Source organism: Quercus suber, unplaced genomic scaffold, assembly GCF_002906115.3.
Source record: "Quercus suber isolate HL8 unplaced genomic scaffold, Cork oak 2.0 scaffold_194, whole genome shotgun sequence".
NCBI classification, from domain to species: domain Eukaryota; kingdom Viridiplantae; phylum Streptophyta; class Magnoliopsida; order Fagales; family Fagaceae; genus Quercus; species Quercus suber.
Window position 1 is genome coordinate 108,478 of NW_027069652.1, and position 14,640 is coordinate 123,117.

Here is a 14,640-nt window from a genome sequence, read left to right on the forward strand (position 1 = left end):
CCCCTAGTCGGAAGGGGGAAGAGGAAAGCCTTCAACCGGATTAAGGATCAGGTGGGAAGGAAAATAGCAGGGTGGAAGGGAAAGCTCTTATCCAATGCAGGCAGAGAAATTCTTATAAAAGCTGTAGCACAAGCTACTCCTACATACACGATGAGTGTGTTCAAACTTCCGGACTCCTTGTGCAAGGATTTGAATTCAATGATGAGTAACTTCTGGTGGGGTCAAAAAGGAAGGGAAAGGAGGCTGGCATGGGTATCCTGGGAGAAATTATGCAAGCCAAAGTCCGAGGGTGGTGTGGGGTTCCGGGACCTAAAGGCGTTCAATTTAGCACTTCTAGCAAAACAAGGTTGGAGAATCCATGAGAATCCAAATTCACTGGTCCATAGAGTGTACAAAGCCAAGTATTTTGCAAAGGTGTCCTTCCTAAATGCCCAAGTGGGTAGGAAGCCCTCTTACGCGTGGCGTAGCATCATGGCAGCAAAAGATATAATCTCAAAGGGGGCTCGGTGGTGTATTGGTAACGGCCAAAAAGTTAACATTTGGGAGGATAGGTGGGTCCCAAGACCGGTTTCCTTCAAAGTAACCAGGCCTCGGAGAGTTCAGGATGTCGAAGTGATGGTCTCGGACCTCATTGATGCAGATAGGAGGTGCTGGGATGTTGCTAAGGTCAGAGGCAATTTACTTCCTCATGATGCAGAGCTAGTGTTGGGCATACCAATTAGCAATAGGCTGCCTGAGGACTCAGTTATATGGGCCTGGACCTCTAATGGAAAATTTTCAGTGAAGAGTGCTTATGGAGTAGCACAGAGATGCATTAAGGAGGAGTCGGCTAGATTGGACTTGGGTAACAACTCTGATAATGCAAGGATGAAAGCTCTTTGGAGGATGGTTTGGAATTTGGAGTGTCCAAATAAAATTAAACATTTCATGTGGAGAGCCTGCAAGGACATTCTCCCTACCAGGAATAAGCTTAAGACGAGGGGTGTTGGTTGTGAGGACTGTTGTGCGCTGTGTGGAGCCAGTGAGACATCGGGGCATGTCCTGTGGGACTGCAAATTTGCAAGGGAGGTATGGAGCGAAACAAAAATCAAGCTTCCTGCCCTGCCGGAACCTGTGAATGAGTTTGGGATGTTAGTGTGGGAGGTTATGGATTCTCACCCAAATGTTAATTGGGTGCTGTTTGCAGTAACCGCATGGAACTTGTGGAATAACAGAAATCTGGTGATCCATGGTGGTCAAAGCAAGGGGCTGGTTGGGCTTATCAAAGCTGTAGCTGCTTATGTTGAAGAGATCAAAGGCGAAAGGACCATTCAGGGGAATGTCTATCCAAATGCTGTACAGTGTTGGTCTCCTCCGAAGCAAGGCTGGTACAAAGTTAATACAGATGGAGCAGTGTTCAGAGAGTCAGGTAGTTGTGGTATTGGGGTGGTAGTTAGAAATGAAAAGGGGTTAATCATGGGAGCGTTGAGCAGGAGACTGGAGCTGCCTTTGGGGGCGCTGGAGGTGGAGGCTAAAGCTGTAGAAGAAGGTGTTCAATTTGCAAGGGACCTTGGCCTGGGTCAGGTAATTTTTGAAAGTGATTCTCTGATGGTGACTAGCGCATTCAGCGAACAGGGCATGATGCAGAGTAGAGTCCAAAAAGTTGTCGAAGGTACACGACAGGGGCTGAATTATTTTGAAGCGTGGGAGATGGCTCACACACGAAGAAGCTGCAACTCAGCGGCTCACATCATGGCAAGATATGCCAAGTTTGTTCACGAGTGTGATATTTGGGTGGAAGACACGCCACCTATGATTGTAAACCAAGTGGAAAATGATGTAAACTGTATGACTCACAATCTGGTTTAATGAAGTTTAAGTTGAGAATCAAAAAAAAATTTGTAGAATGTTTATGAATTCATTCATCCATAATACAATTGAAAATTATGACTAGTTAATAAAATCAACAATTTGAATCCAACCCTATCATTCAGAGCATCTATCATTCAACCAGGACAAAATATCATTGCGAACAAGTCCAACATTCTCATCAGTTTCTCCAAATAATAAAGAATGCATCATCCCATCATAGATCTTTATAGTCTTATCCTTGCTCTTCGCCTCTTCATACAAAGCTCTGCTTACATTTGGATCAGTAACAACATCTGCACTCCCATGTAATACAATAAACGATATACTTACCTCGCTCAATCTTTGACTCAAATAGTCAGTAACCCTCAAAAGTTCAAGAACGGTCCCCAATCTTGGTTTCCCCCTATACCTCATCGGATTCTTCTCCGCAACAATCTTCTTCTTGTCAACTTTCACAGACTTATACATAAGATCTGCAGTCGGAACAATAGGCAAAGTGGGTAAGAATTTGGCAACAAAAGAGAGAACCTCAGGAATTGGCCATTTGGGTCTCACAATATCAGAGATTTTACACATGGGTGCTACCAAAATTGCACCATCAAAACCTTTTGGACTTGCTAAGTGAATCAGCAGGCAAATCGCGCCCCCCATTGATTCACCATAAAGAAAAGAAGGCAGCCCGTGAAAGCGAGGGTCTTGTTTGACGAAATTGAAGAATGAGAGACAGTCTTGAACAACAGAATCAACATTGGGTACGAATGCCCTGAGACCTTGAGATTGGCCATGGCCTTCAAGGTCAAGAGCAAAGCAGGCAAAACCCTTTTGGGCAAGGAAGATAGGAGTGGCTTGGAAAGTCCAGCTAATGTCGTTGCCATAGCCATGGACCATACAGATGAGGCCACGAGGAGGGGTGGAGGAAGAGGGAAGCCATGACCTGGTGAAGAGCTTTAGACCTCTGGGAGAGGTGTAAAATGATTTGGATGCTTTGATTCCTCCTTGGAGCTTGTAGTAGTCTTCTTCTGGGATGTCACCCCAGCAATGGAGGTTGTTGATTTGGGGGTTTTCTTGTTCCTTCATTATTGGAATTTTTTTTTTTTGGCTTGTGACTGATTGGAGGAGGATGGACTCTCAACTCCTAACACAGGGTTGTCGCTGAATTGACCCCTTGACCAGTGGTTTGTTTGTTAATTGTTCTTTCTTTTCTTAGCTTAATTCTTTGATAGCTTAAAGAATTATCCCATGTTTGGAGAGGATATCTCATCGAATGGAATACATGTAGGGTCCACACTATGGAAGGATAAAGGATGATTGTTGTATGATTTGTATCAAATATCAATATTACACCGAATATGATTCTCAATAATAATTAAAATATGCTTCTTGTAGCTAAATTGATTCATTTTTATATTTCCAAAGTAACAATAAGATTTCAAATCTCCTATCTCCTAAATATCAAAAAAAAAAAAAATCAAATTATTAGAAAAAAAAAATACATTCCATAAGATATTTTAATCCTGCATTTGAGATTTTATTAAATAATAAAAGTAAATCAATGATGATTTTTTTTTTTTTTAAAAGTAAGTTTATAAATTCATAAAAGAGGAACTTTTGTATGTTATACTAAATAATGATTTTTTTTTATTAGAAGTGTAATTTGAAAATACCCAGTTGAATTATATATATATAACTTCATTGTTTGCAAAATTTTAAGATGTTTGGACGTCAATAGTTATCTTATATGAAAAATACTTAAAGTTCACTTTTTATTTTTAAAAAATTGTTTATAGATCAAATAATATATAGCATTCGATTAATAAGAAATTTGGTGTGCATATTAAGAAAATAAGAATTTATGATCTAATAGTGGAAAATTTTAAAATATTTATCCAATAAAAATTTATTGAGTGGTGGAATTTGAACAAAGAGTACTAACGCTTCATTTGTTTCGAAGGAAAATCTTGTGTAAAGATAGTTTTTCGTGTTTTTTAATGTTTGGTAGTATTAGAAAAAAAATGAGTCGATGGAAAATTATCTTTGGTGAATAGAATAATTATAACTTAATTTTAGAGATAGTTTTCTACTAATTTTTTTGGGAAAACAACTCTATCTCACAATAAACTAAATAAGGAAAGTTAAGAGATTGTTTTTCAACTCATTTAGATTGCTACCAAACATAGGAAAATGAGATAGTTTTATAGTAAAGACTTTTTGAAAAATGACTCATTTTCTAGAAAACATTATCGTCGAAACATACTAAGCATAAGTGTAACTTGAACCAAACCTTTAGACTTTGCACAAAAGAATATTTCAAGAATCAAAAGATTCAGATAGATTTAATGGAGAGAGTAACGGAATGAGGATATTTGCTAATTTCCAAAACATTGAGGGCAAAAATTACTTGGTTCCAAAGATTAAGGGGGAATTATGAACTATCTCGAACATAGAGGGTAGAAAATGCTTTTTCCCCATTAAATTTGTCATATGCCTAGGTGGTTTAAATTACCATGATTAATGCATTTCTTAAGAATGATTGATAAAATTATTGGAATCTTATTTAGGGTTATTGTCTTTGTCCTACATTTAACCCTAGAAATTAATGCATTTCTTAAGAATGATTAATGCTTTTCCATTCTCTTTACCTTGCAATTAATTTATTTAATGGAACAAAATTTAGTTCTTTCTCCTTGCCTTGCAATTGTTAGGTTTTAAATCTTTATAGTTGTGTTGACAAACTCGTGAACATAAGCATATCTAGTTATAGCTTATAGAGTCTATAGGAATGTTTAGATAATGCTCAAGGTACCACCATTTATTGTGCAAGAGATTTCAAGTGATTCAAGCATCATAATTTTTTAACAGATTAGATTGATAAAAAATTAAGTTTGATCGATCGAACTGCATATATGTAGAATCAAAAATTCAGTCCATTAACACATAAGATGTTTAGGGTTTTAGATCTACTTCACTGAGTATATAAAGGAAACCTATAGGCATGTTTTTTTGGACAACCTTTCTCTATTACTTTTTAGGGCAGAAACTATTTTCTAATCACTTTCAAAATATTTTTTAGATAATCTTTCAAGAACATCTTTTTATTTTGAGTTGTGATTACCTATGAACTGTTGAATACTTTGATTTTCTTGATTATCATTCAATCTTATTGTGTAGGCATTGAGGGGTCAGTTAAAAAATCAACCAAGTTGTGTTCCATAAGCAAGGTGAGTCTCTCTCCATGACTCTTCCTTAATTTGGGGTTTTATAACTTGTGTTCTTTCTGTCTTAATTTGATATATCTATTATGAATGCTTAGAAATATGTTTTGCTTTGTTTAATTTTGTTTTGTCATGTCTTATCACATTTTGATTGGAAAGTTGAATGATTGGATATATTAATAAAAATGTTTTGATGTGTTAAGTGTTGTTATTGTTTGTTATTAGATCCAATGCATGTTTAGGAATAGGTTTTGTTTTGTTTATCTTGGATATCTTTGTTGTTAGTTTAGGTTGTTTATTTTTATATTAGAAGCATGTTAGGTTGTTAGTCTCTTTAGTTTTTTTTATCTTTGCTTTGTTTTATGTATTTTAGTTTCTGGGTTAGGGTATGTGGGCTAGTTGTATGCATACACATGTATGCATACACATACTTCAAGTATGCGTACGCATGCTTCTGCATGCGTACGCATACTTGAAGTATGTGTATGCGTACAACTAGCCCGAGTACAAAGGCTTATGTATGCACATGCATACTTGTGCCCAGTAGTTTGACTTTTCTGCTTCTATTTCTTTATTTCTTTTATATATGCTTCTGTTTTTGCCCCTTTTATGTATTTGAGTCCCTGTTTCTTTGTGCAGTGATGCAGTAAGGTAAGTAAGGTAAGACATGCATTCATTTTACATGCATTTGATTGGGATATAATTTAATTTAGGACAGATGGATATGATATGAGAGTTTGAATGGGTATGTTTGTGTTCTTGATATTCTTGATACTCTCCAATAATTCTTTGATTCTACCATGATTTGTTTGTTGCCTTGGATGAGATAATATGAGAGCATGATAGATGTACATTAGGGTTTTGGGATGAAATGCCATATTGATTTCTAGATGAATACTAGTGTGAGTGTGTGTGTGTGTGAGTATAGAATGCAATATTGAATGTGCCTTTGATGAGATTAAGACATAAAATACAATGAGTGGAAGCCAACCCATGTGTTGGGCAGTTCTAGGTGCCTAACACATTCCCAAATCTGTACCTAAATTCCAAACCTATACTCTGGTAGTAAGATCAGTCCTTCCTCGTAAGGGTGCTATATTTATGGTTCCTAGACCTAATCTTGGTGGCGATTCCATCTTTTTTTCTCCCCGGTCCACTCGGCTGAGGCATATTCCCCTTTCCTTTAAGGAGGAAGACGCTGCGCCCACATCCATAATTAGTCTAATTATCAAGTTGGCCTAAAAATTGGTTAAATACAGTGTCTTGACATGTCCTAAACCCAACAAAAATTAAGTTTGTTCCTTAGCTTTTGGTTCATTGTCTCTTGAACATTGGTTGCCTTGTGTTAATTTCAAATTGTGAACATGGAATAAATAGGATGCTAGAGTTTAAATGGTGTGTTTAGGGTGGATTCTCTCGTAAGGGTTCTTTAGGAATAGTTCAAGAGCACAAGTGAAGGCTAGTTGTATGTGATTTGGTTTGAATGTGACTCTCTAGCCTTGAATGACTTCGATTGATATGGTTTGAATGAATAGACTCAGCCCTTATGCTGAGGGATCGGGTCATTCGCAATCCTTTTTGCTTTCCAAGTTAACAAACTGATTCCCACACCGGGACCCTATGGATTCTTCTTTATTAAGGAGAGCAACAGTTCCACCTCTTCTAGAATTTTCCATTTCTTAATCACAAGAAGCTATAGGCTAGGATTTAAGGTGACCACCCCGCAGACGGCCCAATTGTGTGGAGTCCCTTCCAATAGCCTAACCCAAGGTAGATTGATAGGTATTGAATTGCGACCTAAAACATTTAATTTGTAGAGGTAGGTTATCCAGGTCAACCTCTCAAGCTGAATTAACTATGTCAAATGATTAGAAGCAAAACATGCTACTAAGAAAAGATTAACAAGGACGAATATTAAAAACAAATGAAGACTATGGAATAAGTTCTTCCTTAGGTTGGTCAGTTACAATACTTTGAGTACACTTCATAGATATTTTCCCCAAAATCCTCTCACTAATTGATGGAGCTCCTCTCCTTTTTATAGTAGCTGGGGCTTCATCTCAACCCTCTATTTGGGCAGCTTTGGATCTTTGTATGGATACTTGTCTCTTCAGCTCCTACTGGTGGTGATAGAGTAGCTTGCAAGTTGTAAAGACACTGTTTAGGGATCATTCTGCCATTAATACAGTAGGTTGAGTTGGTATAGTGCATTCAATGCGGAGGTGATGTGTACTTTATCAGAAAGCTTCCCTGCCTACACGTCTCTATTCTCCTCCTCGACCTTTCTTAGTTTTGGGTTGGAACCCGAGTCCCCCCAAGGTAAGCTTTCTCCTCGAGCTTCTTGGTTTCCACCATCTTCTTGGGTTTTGGCATTTGGTTATCTTGTCCATTCTAGACCCAATTTGATGACAAGTTTGGCACAGTTGATTCCTCGGAATGCAATAATGCCTAGTGCTTTTGCTCCTTTGGTTTCACCCTTCTACAATATATATATATATATATAACTTTAAAAAAAATTACTTAAACTCTATTATCTTATTTTAGATGCAAAATTACTAATTAACCACATATAATGTTTTTAAGAAAGCCTATAGACACAAAAAATTTGACAACTTTTCATACCTACTAATGTGACAAATTGATAGTGTTAAGTAAAAAAATGATGTTAGTGGTGAACTTAGATGAGAACTAGACATGGGAAACAGTTGGGTCAAGTAAGGTCAATCGAGTTGTGGGTTAAAGCGGGTTGAGAATGAGTCAGGCTAATGGGTTGTTGGTGGGTCGGGTTTGGTTGAAATGACCCATATTTTCACATGAAAAAACCAGACAAACAAACAAATTTTAGAGAGAATGAATCAAATAAATTAAGGAATCAAATTGCACCTAATACTCTTTGTTTTTTTTCTTTTTTGGCTAAGTGGGCACCTACTGTTGTTATTAGACAATTTGTGTTACTATTATACATGTGGAGGAGAAAAAACAAACAAACCAAAAAACATAAACTAGAGAAAAGGGCGAAGCTTCTGTAGCTTGTGATTTGGCTGTTCTATGAGCCCACAGAGCTATAGGAAGTTCTGTGTGAGACCGGGTAAATTAAGTGCTCTCAAAAAAGAGATTTGGGTTCTTTTAAGGGCACCTCTCTTTTTGGGCAAGTGGTGTGGAGTAACCCCTTATTTTTATTTTTATTTTATACAAAAAAATAAGAAAAAACTAAATACAAAAATACATGATCAAAATACTTCATTGTCATTCATTGTAATGATAAATACAATCTTGGTAAATTGAACCTGGCAATGCTTTGAGTCCTAGATACAATCTATGTAAAAGAATACAAAATTTTTTGTCCTAGTTACAATCTACCCAAAGATAAAATAGAAAGACAAGGCATAGATCTACTTATCCAAGAGAATTAAACTTGAAGGCTAGGTTACAATATGGGAAGGTGTTCGGCACCCATTCCGACTTGACAGAGTTTGGTCTTCTAGACACTAATGACCAATATACCCTTTTTGCATGATGTGAATAATATGTTGCATATATGACAAACACTTAACCAAAACTAACTCACATAAATCTATCCTATGAATGTATCCTTCTTCTAGAAAAATTCAGATCTATTTTTGTGAATTAAGAAAAAATTGATTTGATTCATTTAAAAATGGAACCAAAATTGTTTTTTGTGAGGATAAAAAAAGTTTTGTAAAGAAAATCAGATCTGTTTTGAATAGTAAAAAAAATGAAGTTTGGTTTATAGGTAAAAAAAAAAAAAAATCAGATCTGTTGCTGAACATAAAATAAAAAAAAACTTTTTGAAAGAGGACTCACACTCATGAGATAAAATTATTTTACACGCATCACATATTACGAAAGAGAAAAGACTTCAATCTAATTTTTAATTTCTTCTTTTAAATTCCAAAATTTGCAATTGAGTCAAAGAAAACTTTTTTTTTTCTAAGAAAATCAGATTTGTATTTAATGAAAATACAGATCAGTTTTATGTGTTCAAAAAATTCAGATCTGTATTTAATGAAAATACAGATAAGTTTTATGAGTTTAAAAAAATCAAATCTGTATTTAATGAAAATACAAATAAGTTTTATGAGTTAAGAAAAAATCAGATCTATATTTAATGAAAATGCCGATAAGTTTTTGGAGTTAAAAAAAAATCAGATCAGAAAAATTCAGATATGTTTTATTTGTTAAAAAAAAGAATCTTTGATAGCAGATTTTTTAGACTCAAAAGAAAAATCATAACAACAAAATATAGCAAGAACATGCTTTAAAGAAAAGTTTAACAATACATGGCAACATCATCAGAAATCAAAATAATAAAAACACCCTAAACCTATTCAAGCATCATCAAGTAGAATTAATAAAAAGGTATAGAAAAAGAAAAGAAAAACTACCTCTTGCATGTGCGTGCTCTCCTTAGTAGTGAATGAATATTTTAGGGTTCATAGAAATTTATTCAATTCTCTTGCAAATCTAAAATATTTTGCTTACTGAAAAGAAATTCCTTAGGTCAGAGCCTCCATAACGTCTTTAATGTAAGAAGGAAAATAGAAGAAGAGAAGAGTCAAAAAGAGGGGAGTCAGAGAGTGTGAAAAAGTGTCCTGAATTTTGAAAGGCATCCCCTATTTGTAGAGGTTGGAATGCTGAAAAATAAATCAAAAAATGTATGGCAGAAAATCCTAATAAAAAGGAGATTTGGATAAGAGTAAGCTGATTTTTCAAATCAGAACAAGCTTCAGTAGTTTGATCATATCTTTTTACTCCAACTTTTCGATTCTCTACAACTTTCCCAGAAATAGCCCAGTTCGAATCTAGAGTTCTACTATGCCAAAAGTCCCTAGGAACGTGAATATGAAATTTGCTACTTGATTAGCATGTTTTTGAAGTGTTTTCCAACTCTAAAACTGTATTTGGATGAATTTTAGAGTTATTTTCATTATAAATCTCATTCCAAAGTGATAATTAGGATTTTTTAAAGTAATCATTTTGAATATAATTATCCTAAAAGCCTAATTATCTACAGTCTTTAAATATTATCAGCTTATTTGTTTTAATTCTATGCAACAAATCTCACTTTAAGAAAAATACTCCACCAATCACATAGATTCATTTAATTAATTTTAATTATTAACCAATCAAAATTAATTTCAATTAATCACACGTGATCAGCTTCACCCAATACAATACATGTAAACTGTGTAAACTTGATCATGCGATATCTTTCAATCTAACGGTCCGATTTGGAAATCGGGCATACCGTCGCTACTGTTAGAACCTCAAGATCATTTTTATGATATGAAATGAACAAATTAACGCATGTAACGCAACTCTATATTTTGGGTATATAAATGGTCATTCTAGCCATCTTCCTTGATTAAATTATGCGTGCAAAATCGAGTGTCTACAGAATACTCCTCATTGACAGAGCTTGTAAAGCGAATGTCAATGTAAAATAAAGACACTAATTTTAGTAGCCATGATTTAATTAAAGTTGATTTTTCAAAGATTACCTAGCCCTAGAACCTAAACCTTGGAGCATAGAAATAGTGCCTTGTCGTTTTTTGAAACTGAAAATTGTGAATACTTGACCTACTTGATAACTGATAAATTTGAAGTGAATCTTGAAATCTGGGGTTACCGGGTGGCTTTTCTATCCCAACCTGAATGCGGGGTGGATTGAGAGGCTTCTTTATCTTAATCTGTATGTGGGAGCGACCAAGGGGCTTCTCTACCTTGATCCTTGACAAATGGTAATGAAGGGGTTTCTCTACCTTGATCTTGCTGAAAGGTTAATCAAAGGAGCTTCTTTACCTTGATCCTTGATGAATGGTAACCAAGGGTTTTCTCTACCTTGATCTTGCTGAAAGGTCGATCAAAGGGGCTTCTCTACGTTGATCTGAGCTGTTGAAATGCCAATCAAAGGGCTTCTCTACTTCTATTTGAGCTGTTGAAATGGCAATCTTGGCTTCTCTACTTCGATCTAAACTATTGAAATGTCAATCAAAGGGCTTCTCTACTTCGATCTGAGATGTTGAAATGGCGATCAAAGGGCTTCTTTACTTCAATCTGAGATGTTGAAATGGCGATCAAAGGGCTTCTCTACTTTGATCTGAGCTGTTGAAATGTCGATCAAAGGGCTTCTCTTCTTTGATCTTGAACTGTTGAAATGTCGATTAAAGGGCTTCTCTACTTTAATCTAGATGTTGAAATGTCGATCAAAGGGCATCTCTACTTTGATCTAGACCATTGAAATGTTGATCAAAGGGCTTTTCTACTTTGATCTGGCTATTGAAAGGTTGATCAAAGGGCTTCTCTACTTCGATATGGCTGTTGAAAAGTCGATCAAAGGGCTTCTTTACTTTGATATTTGATGAAAGGTAACCAAGGGGCTTCCCTACCTTAGAACTTGGGGCAATTGAGAGGCTTCTCTATCTTAATCTTGATGTGGCGAATTGATAAAGGGGCTTCTCTACCTCGATCTTAAATGTGGTGAGTATCCAAGGGGCTTCTCTACCTCGATCTTAAATGTGGTGAGTATCCAAGGGGCTTCTCTACCTAGGTTCTTAATGGAAGGTTGATTTTTTCAAAGGTTTGGGAGTACCAAAGTCAATTCATTGAAGGTAGGAGAACTAATGTCGATATTGGGGAGAGTAGGAGAACTATTGTCAATCCTAGATTTTGGTAAAACTAAAGTCAATCTTTTGAAGATAGGAGAGCTACTATCAATCCTATGAGTTTTGGGAGAACTAAGGTCAATTCCTTGAAGGTAGGAGAGCTATGGTCAATCATATGAGTTTTAGCAGAACTAAGATTGATCTCTTGAAGGTAGGAGAGCTACTGTCGATCCTATGAGTTTTAGGAGAACTAAGGTCGATTCCTTGAAGGTAAGAGAGCTATTGTCAATCCTATGATGTATGGCATGTATGAACTTATTCGAAAGAAAATTTTACTTGATTTAGAAAAGTTTAGAGTTTACCTGATGCGACCTTGTTACTCAAAACTTTGAACTTACTTGGATGGTCTTCACATGGGTGATCTCACCTAAATGAGGCATAGCTGAATACCCCTAGTTTACTCTTTGAAGTTTGTTTTTATAAATCTTGATTTTTTTTTAGTGGATGAGGCATGGCCGAATGCCCTTAATTTAGAAATGGATGCATGATTTTTGGAAATCTTGATTATTTTTTTTTTTGAAAAGATGATGATGACTACCTTTTTTTTTGAAAAATAAATGAGGCATGGCCAAATGCCCATAGTTTGCGAATTGATGCATTAATTTTTGAAAATCTTGATATTTGAGGAAAAGATTATTAAAAAAAAAAAGGACGAGGCATGGCCGAATGCCCCTAGTTCGACAATCAATGTGAATTTTGAAAAATCTTATTGTCTAGGGACCTCAATAGAGCAAAATTTGTGGAAAACAAGATGAAAATCACAAAATTGGGCAAAACAAGGACTGTTAGAATGATGGTGGCATCTAAACTGAAGATTGATGGTGATTGTTGAGTAAATGAAAGATCCATGTCCACCACTTGTAAAAGATTCTTTCCATGAGCTTGTTAGTAATCAGTTATTATAAAAATATTTTGGGCTAATGCCCCTAGTTTAGACATGCTTGCACAGAAAATTGATGATATGCTTAATGTAAAACAGATGCTCCTAGCCTGAATTCATACAAAGAAATGTCTTGATTTTGAGCCTTTTTTTTTTTTTTGGGATTGTGACGGGCCTTTGGAAAGCCTGCCTACGTACCATAGAGGATTAGGTCCAAACGTAGTTCAAAAAAAGTTTTTTTTGAAAAATGATTTTTTTTTTTTTGAAAATTTTGAATTGAAGATTTTTCTTGGGTGATTATAACTAGGACCAGGCCTTTGAAAAGGCACGTACCTCTCTCATAGAGGATCAAGTCCAGCCGTAGTTCAAAAAAAGTTTTTTTTGAAAAATGGTTTTTTTTTTTTTTAAATGAGTCTCTTCTTCTTTTCTTTTTTTGAAAAAAAAAAAAAAAGAAATTCACTTAGAATGAGATTTTTTTGAAATTTTATTTTTTTCAAATGAACAAAAGGTGACCCTTTGAACAACCTCTTTGACCAATCAAAATGCTCAATTGTTAACTCGACCTCATTGGCTAGGTAGGATTTGAAATCATTAAAAACATGTAATCAAATTTGCTTTTTCGTTTTGAAATTTTTTAGATTAAGTCTTCAAAGACAATCAAAGAAATGAAAGGCTTGGATAACACATATGTTGGGAACAAGCAAGAAGGGAAAAAAAAAATCCTAAGTTTGAAGATTTGAGAATTTTTAAGAATTTGGAAATTTGTTCTCTTGAGAGTTATTTTCTGTTGGAAGCAAAACAAAGCAAGTGATTGGAGCTTGAATTTTGTTTTTTTTTTTTTAAGTCACTTGAAAATTTGTGAAAATTTTCTTTTAAAGATATCAGCTAGTGGGGCTTGATAATCTTGAGTAGTTTTCCTTCTTAATCCAAGAGAAAATATCATCAGGGCTAAACGTGTGCTTTGAATCAGCAGGACTTCAAGGAGGGCTTTTTTCACATCTTCCACCATTGACTCTTGTGCTAAAATCCTTGTCATGTTCATCATCTTCTCATTAGTCTCCATTGATTCCTTTCATTTGGTCTTGATTTTTTAGCTTGGCAACTTCCTCTTTTAGTCTTCTTAGCATCCTAACTTGTGGTCAGATCACTCACTCTCATTTTTGTTTTTCTCATTTTTTTGAAAGATTTATTTATATATATATTTATTTTTTTTAGGCCTTAATTTTTACCTAGACCACCCTTTCGGGTTTTCAGCCTAGCGAGCTCTCTCTCTTCTTTTTTTTTTCTTTTTTTTTGGTTCTTTCAATTTGATAGAGTTTCATCTTTCTTGGATGAATTTGCATTTCTCCTTGATATCCTCTTGTCTTTTCTAATGCACTTTCATTTTTCTTGACTTGACTGAACACACTTTTTTGATGAAATGTATCTTACATTTTTTCTTCCCCTCAACTTCCTCAATTTGATTAAATTTCTTCTTGATGAATCTTCATTTTTGCTAATCCTTCTCAACTTGAATGATCTTTCATGGAATCTCATGTCTTTTGTGTCTTTTGATGAATCAGTATTCTCTCGCAACTTGATGAAAACTCTTGCATTCACTTCTCTCTCTTTTCTTTCTCTCTCTCTCTCTCTTTTTTTTTTTTTTTTTTTTGGTTGAAGTCTTTTCTAGCTAGATGGCCTACTCTTTTTTGTCACAATTTGATGCTTTTTCAAAATCTTATCTCTCCTTGATGGGTTTTCTTCCTTTCTAGCTTGATGGAGTGAACTATCCCTTTCTTTGATGAACTCTCTTTCCTAAACTTGATGAACTCTTCATCGGTCTCATTGTCTTCATTGAGGACCTTATGAAGAGGTGCTAAACCATAAGTTCAACACTTCCTCATCTTGAGATTTAAGCATGCATACTTAATTTGCCCACCCAAGGTTTAAGTTTTTAGTGGGTTCATTGAAAAAACAGGCTAACTGTTTAAAGGCTCAAGTTGGCTAACAATGGATAAATAGGTGTCAAGGA

At 35.2% G+C, this 14,640-nt stretch overlaps 1 protein-coding gene across 1 annotated transcript; it reads right to left on the reverse strand.

Moving 5' to 3' along the window:
- Window positions 1-1,866: 1,866 nt before the first annotated feature.
- Window positions 1,867-3,077, reverse strand: LOC112029324 (caffeoylshikimate esterase). Its single transcript, XM_024062013.2, has one exon. It carries the CDS (start codon window positions 2,926-2,928, stop codon window positions 1,966-1,968), a length of 963 nt encoding a protein of 320 aa, XP_023917781.1. The 5' UTR covers window positions 2,929-3,077; the 3' UTR covers window positions 1,867-1,965.
- Between the last annotated feature and the right edge of the window lie 11,563 nt (window positions 3,078-14,640).